This window comes from Phaethon lepturus, unplaced genomic scaffold (assembly GCF_000687285.1).
Source record: "Phaethon lepturus isolate BGI_N335 unplaced genomic scaffold, ASM68728v1 scaffold19712, whole genome shotgun sequence".
NCBI lineage: Eukaryota > Metazoa > Chordata > Aves > Phaethontiformes > Phaethontidae > Phaethon > Phaethon lepturus.
The window spans coordinates 1,628-8,784 of NW_010522834.1; the positions used below are offsets into that span (position 1 = coordinate 1,628).

The 7,157-nt window shown below is 42.3% G+C and overlaps 1 protein-coding gene across 1 annotated transcript in view; it reads left to right on the plus strand.

Moving 5' to 3' along the window:
* Positions 1–1,850: 1,850 nt before the first annotated feature.
* LOC104616815 (neuron navigator 2-like) overlaps positions 1,851–7,157 on the plus strand; it is a gene marked incomplete at both ends in the record, with an annotated part of 12,670 nt that continues 7,363 nt past the window's right edge. The window contains one exon of the mRNA XM_010281954.1: positions 1,851–1,923. Within this exon, the coding sequence (XP_010280256.1) occupies positions 1,851–1,923 (73 nt within the window). The remainder of the gene's footprint in view (positions 1,924–7,157) is intronic.

Below are 7,157 nucleotides of genomic sequence, written 5' to 3' on the forward strand. Positions count from 1 at the left end.
AGGGAAGAGCTGGTGGTGATCTTAAGGGGGGGTTCCTTGAATCCGAGTCGGATCTGCAATGAGCACGAGGTGAGGGAGGCAGCAAGGACTCCTACGTAGCACCAAGAATGAGGGCACCGCTGAGGAACTTGCTACCCAGAAGTAAATTTTTATCCTGTGGTCACTCTGCCTCTCTCTTAGGAGAGTTTGAGCAAAGATGAGGGACCTGGGAAGAGAAGTAGAGCAGTTCAGGGCGCTAAGGATTGAAATAGCTACTTTGAGTTTCTACAACTGCAAATCTGGAGTGGAGATCAGATATTACTTATCTTTACTCACTAATCTAAGTAATCCTCCTTATTAGGAGACATCTACTCACAGCTGTGGAAGACTGGAAATGTTCTTGGAACGATGCAGACTTTATAAGTGCAGGTTATAGAAAGGGATTGATGCTTTTGTGTGGTGTTTATTCTTGAAAAGGTGAACTTTGGCTTTCCAGCAAAGTCCCAAATCGCCTCAATAAAAGAGCTGTGTTGAAAGCTTGAGAGGGTTGTTGAGGACAAATGTTTTACAGTTCAGTCTCTCACAAGCACTGAGGAAGGACACGAGTAGAGATTGACGGTCGTATCGTATTGAACTGCGGATCAATGAACCCTTGAACTGTACCCTACTACAAGCTTTACGGTCTGAACATTACAGGAAATGAGTTCTTTGGTATCTATCTGGGTTTGGAAGTATATAGTACACTCAAAGGTATACTTTGATACGGTATATCTCAAAGTATAATGAGGTTGATAAAAGTTTTGAGTGTATCAGTGTTTATAATTGTTGAAATAATAGCTATGTAATGCCAATAACTTTTTTTTTCCTGATAGAAGAGAACGTTTTTGTTGTTATCTTTGTAGACAATAAATGAAGGTACCCTGGGAGAAATCCATGCTGGAGGTTTTCTGGCAGCTTCCCTTGTACTTTTTTATGACTTTGAGGAGGATGGGAAGCGCAGGTCAGGTGCTGGGAGCCCAGCCTCCAGAATGCCATGGCCCTCACTGCTGTATTTTTCCCGAGGGCAGGCAGGAGCTGCCCGGGAAGCTGCATCTTTCACGTTCCTTTTTGATGTCTCCAAACTTCACAGAAAAAAGGTCGTTACGTGATAGCAAGCGTGGGGATTGGGCTCAGTCTACTGCCTTATCTATAAAGTGAAAGCGGCGTAGCAGCTGTAGTCACTAGCAGTCAGAGCTGGTGCGCAGACGACCCTACCCGGTCAACGTTCATTCTATCCCGTGCAATTTAATGCCGTTGTACCACCTCTCTGGAGGGCAGGATTTGCCCCGCAGCGCGTGGCCGGAGTTGCCCGTCGTTGCCGACGTGCGGAGGATGTCGCGAGGGAACGTTTTTCGGATTCCGGCTGGGGTTTCAAGTTACGGTTTTTATATTTGACTGCTTTTGTGGCTGGAAACTTTTTTGCCAGCTGTCAACTTCAGAGCAAGTGGCAATCTGCCTCCTCAAGCAAATGTGGTCTCCGTGTTTATTTTTGGTTTTGTGTTTGTTATACTTATCATAGGTTAAAAATCCGGGCGTAACATCCTTGACCCTTTAGTAAGATACATGGTGATCACCTTTTGTGGTTAGAGTATTAACTAACTTGCTTCATGCAAGTGCAAATAACAGAAAGTCCTGACCCACGTAATGACTCGATCAGCTTAGGACCTTAGTAACTGAGGAGGTTTCGTGTTATGGTTTCCGCAAAACGAGCAAAGGGACTTTTTCTGTAATGCAGAGACTGAGCGCGATAAAGGGTGGCGGGAGATGAAAGTAAACAATTATTAACGTGCATTTTCTTCTTCTGTCTCTCTTTTTTGTTTGTTCTCGAACAGATTGAAAACATAGATGCATGCCTGAGTTTCTTGGCTGCTAAGGGAATTAACATACAGGGGCTGTCAGCAGAAGGTGAGTCGATCGGTTGTTTAAAATTACATTTTAAATGAGGAAGCTGAATTACTGCTTGTGATTGTAACCAGCACATGGAGTGTAATGGAGCTTTAATATGGATCAAACTTTTGACAGTCTTTACACCTTTTTTCCCCATCTCAGTATGAAATGTCAGTAAAATGGATATCTAGTCTCTGTGTATCTGACTTGTAAAAATAATCAATGAGACTGAATTAGAATTCTTTGTTTCTTTCTGTTCAAAACCAGACATTTCTTGTCCAAGTTCTGTAATTGGCACATCGATCAGAGTGTAAATTTTACAGATATTTGAAGTGAACTGCTGGCGGTCGTTTGCCTTTTGAGAAAGAAATCATTTATTTCCTTATTCTTCAATTATTCTCTTACCTGAGGAAGTATCCCACTTTCTTTTCTTTTTTTCAAAGTTTGTTTCCAAATGCGTGAAACGGTAAAATTCAAATATTTTGAACCAAAAGGAGAAAGATATTTTGACCTCTAATTAATCACTCTGCTTTTGAAAAGCACCAGAATTTTTCTGAAACCCACATGTGAGTCAGTGTACTATATTCCTTTATGCCAGTGCATGATGTAAGTCAGGATGTATGGTACCTTTTGTCTTGGAAGCTGTTTAACTGCTGTCTTAAGAGATCAGACAGATTTCTGTCATCCTCAGAACCAGCTTTCACTTATACTTTCATTTAAATGTGCTGGAAAAGCGATTGGGTTTGGTCGCTGCTAAGGCAAACTTCGAATATATCACAGGACATCTCCTTCAGTGTTCCTCAGGACAAATAAGTGTTTGTGTGGCATCAGGTGAGACTTCCAGTTAGATTTGGTGACTCTGTCTTTGCAAACTTAGTTTTGAGGAGGAGGCTATAGTGTCAAATCGTGCACGTACTTTTACGTGCGTGACCCTGTATGTTTAAAGCCACGTTTTCCTCCTCTGAAGGGATCCTATAGCTCAAACAAGGAAGGCAAGAACGGATGAGTAGATGTGGTGGGCTGACCCCGGCCCGGCAGCTAAGCACCAGAGGGAATAGGAAGGGCAAGAGTCAGAAAACACGTGGATCAAGATGAAGATAGGCTAATGCGTGAAGGAAAGAGGAAGAAAAAACCAAAACAAGCGATGCAAAGGCAATCGCTTGCCACCTCCCACAAGCAGACAGATGCCCGGCCAGTTTCCGAGCCATGGCGACCTCCCCAACATCCTCCCACCACCCACCTCAGTTTTTATTACTGAGCATGACGTCATATGGCATGGGATACCCCCCAAGGATATCAGCTGGGGTCAGCTGTCCAGGTTGTGTCCCCTCCCAGCTTCTTGCCCCCCCTCCAGCCTGTGCACTGGGGGAAGGCAGTGTGGGAAGAAGAGAAAGCTTTGACGCTGTGCAAGCATTGCTCAGCAATAGCCAAAACACGGTCGCCCTGTCAACACCGTTGCAGTCACAACTCCAAAACCCAGCACCATGAACTTTATGATCATGATTTAAAGTCTTAGCTGAAACGCACTTTCCCTTATGGCTGGTAAATGATGTTTATGAAGTTTACTCCAGATAACCACTGTGGATGAATTTTATGGAGAAACCATCATGTATGCAAGTTTTATATATGTACATTACATTTTAAAAATATTAGAAAAATATAAAAACTTTCATAAAGTTACTGTGAAATTAAAGCTATTATTTTTAAAAAACTTATTTAAAATTACAATGTAAAACTACATTCTGACAGTTTGGAAAATAGCTTAAGGAATCCCTTGCTGTCCTCGAAAGGAAGCACTTACCTCATCCTACTCTATGAGATCTTACAAGCCACTTGAAAACACGTATTTGAAATGTAATTTCACTAAGTTTGAGGTAGTTTGTAAGCATGGGAAGCAAAGTAGCAGATATTTAATGCACATTGTTCTAACCTGCTGTTACCACGAGTAGCAGAAGAAGAGGCTGAAGGTTAGCTGTCTTTTTCTGTGGAGTAGCCTTAAGCTGGGTTAGAACACCAATCACAAATATTTTCCTACAAAGAGAAGCTTTAATATGGTCAGCCCAAGAACTGCCTGCATTATATGCCTCGATAGCTCAGTTATAATTGGAAAGATTCTCATGTCAAGAAAAGGAAGTATGAGCTAAAACTTCCAACAGCGGAAAGTTTGTTTACCAGCACATGGTTAAAAAGAAAATGCAACCGAGTTTCCTGTAAAAGCCCATTTCAACCTTGACATGATATGTAAATATTGTAAAAATGTAATAAATTTCACAGTATTTACCTGTCTTGATACAATGCAAAATCTAAGAAAAATAGCAGATTAGTTGATGAGAAAGCTGGCTGGGTGTGCGAAGTTGGCAGTGTAGTGTTGTTCGCCCTTGGGAAGGGACAACATGATTAATGTTCGTTGCTCTCCAGCCAAATCACAAGGCAGACTCATCAGGATATAGGTTATTCCGTGGCTTTGCTGATTTTGTATTTCTTCCTTTCCTTTACGCTCTCTAGGAATTAACATATTAAATTATACAGAAGTTAAGAGACCAGTAATGTTTGCTGCCAACATGCGAATGAGAACATTTACTGGTTCCACCACTAACATTGCAGGAAAAGTGTGACAGCTAGAGAGGAGGGAGGAAGGAACATTTTTTTATAAAATGAGGTTAAAAGACTTGAATTCAACAATAAATTCAATTTCTTTTCTTAGTCACGCCTTAATTGTGCTGAGGCAGGAGGGGGAAACTGAACAGGAGAGAACGCAGAATCACTTCAAATGAAGAGTGCCGTAACCAAACAAGCCACTGTTTCTGCGCAAGTTGCCAAGACCTGCTAGGTCAACTGCAAATAACTTTGTTTACTTCACTGGCAGATCCTCTTCTAGGAGAAAGTAGTAGATTGTGATTGCTTCCCAATGAGAATAAACATTCAAGTCTCTCCTGGGTTGCTTGAGAACACGTATTTTTCAATAATGCAGTTTTAGTGTGGAGGGAAGTTAATGACTCAAAACTGGAATTTGGATGAATCCTAAATGTTGAAATAATTTGGGACTTCATGCACCATATCTTTCCAGTATTAAAAAGTCCTGCTTTGACCTGCACATGCCACTTAGACATAGTCTTTTTTCATGGCTCTATACAGTGAAGTTGCTAAGAATCTGCAATCGCTGATGATGGCCACACTATGCTGGAGACAGGCCCCCTTCCCCAGCAACACAGAGCCAAAAACACATTCTGTTCTCCAAGATTCTTAAATTCTAAAATCTCCATTTGTAATGACTAAAGAAAACTATGGGGCATGCTTTCCATACCCACGCTCTTAAATGTGTTTCCACACCAAGCTGGGTTTTAGGCTCCTGGAATTGCAGCTGCCCAGCTCAGCTTGCCTTCCTTCATACAATATCTCCTCGCTGCCAAGGTTTTGAAGATTGTGGAGAACATAGATGTGCAGCAGAAACTCAAATTGATGTCATAGATAGAAGCCGTACCTGGTCTGGGTAACAGATTAACTGGATAACGATCAGCTGAGCAAATCATGAAACCATAAAGTGATGAAAGAAAATGTCTCGCTAGACGTTGGAACGACGACAATTCCGCCTAGACTTTTCCCTCCGACACGACGTTCGCGCTTCTGTAGGTAAATGAATTTCGGTGTGCACGCTCTGCAGTACTGCAGTTCATCCTTTTTAGGTCCTTTCCAGTGTCAAGGTGGAATTTTTGTTTCTGCAGGACAGGTATCTCACAGCACTATTTCAAATGTACCTCAGCAGGGCACTTACCACGCTGCCAAATTTTGATGATACCACACTGGATAGAGTTATGTACAGTCTTAAAAAAATTACTCTTTAATTATCAAAAAAGGCCTGCAGATCTAGCGTGTGTGGTGGGAATTAACTCCTCCTTGCATTTCCCTGCCTTGTTTCTATGAAATTCCCAGTGTTGTTCGTATTCACAGAGTTCCTCCCAGAGCTTGTACTGGAAGCTTTGGATCCCTGAGGTCAGCTTAGAGCCCTGTCAGCCCAGAGCACGAGCTGGCTGGGGTTGAGTCTGTGCTTCGTGACGTACCCTGGATCAACCGCGAAGTATATCTACTCCTCGCAATTTTGTCTTAAATTCAGACCTGCTTGTAGTTATTTTGGCCCTTTCTCTCCTTTACCGTCATTCACTGTGGACAGAATTTCCCGCTTTTGTATTTAATTTTGTTCCATTCAGCAGACCGTCTTGCCTCTCATCTCTTTAAACTAAGAAGGGCTGATGGGGACTGCATGCAAAATCCCTCAGCGGTCAACCCTAAGAGGCTAGTGCGAAGCCAGAGCAGCAGACACCCACTATCTCTAGGGGTGAATAGTCTGTATATATGACAGCTCTATTTTCTGGCAGATAGATGCAAGCTAAGGAATGTGCAGTGATTCTTAAATGTGCGCTCCCGCTGGCCAGTTTGGCTGACCAGTCTAGGCCGTGTAAACTGGTTCTGTTTTTTCTAGTGCCACATGCTTTACAGAAGCAGATACAAAACAAGCTTTACAGAAGCAGATGCAAACAAGCTTGACTAAATAACAGTGATAGACCATGTTTCTTCTTCTTCATCGGTTTGCTGTGATCTTTATTCCGTACGTAATGAGTAATTTATGACTTGCAAGAAATTTCATTCACAAGTATTAGAGGAATCGCATAATGACATTGCTCTAGTAGTCTATCCAGCAGCCCTTTCCTTTCTTTACCTTTTCTTTGTCCTGAACTGATTTTTTTTTTTCCAATTTCCACTGAGTCCAGTGGATTTTTGTGAAGACAGAGAAGGGTGATTGACCAGCGATAGTGGTGGAAGTTCCAGCTGCCGGTGAAACAAGCAGCAACGGAGATGTTCCAGGGTGGAAATTTCCAAAGGGTAGATTCGTGTGGATTTTCTGAAAACCAAATCCCAGTTTCCTCTCACATGTCTAGAGTGTTTGCTTCAAATATACAAGACCCGACATTTTGGGCTCCAAATTCAAAATGGGTGGGTGACATGCTTGTCTTTATCGAAGTTAAGATGCATATTTAAGCTGACGCACGGACTGGAAAGGACTTCAAGCAGGAAGCAGTTGAGACTGCAGCGACGGGCAGAGCGCAGCCAGGTTGAAGTACTCGTTGAAATACTCTTTTTGTACAAAGTGCAGGGGCAAACTGCCAGGAGAATTACCTCAGTCTATCTTTAAGATAAGAGAAACAGAACTACCTCTGAAAGTCCCGTTTGAAATACTTTGCTTAAAATCCAGAGGG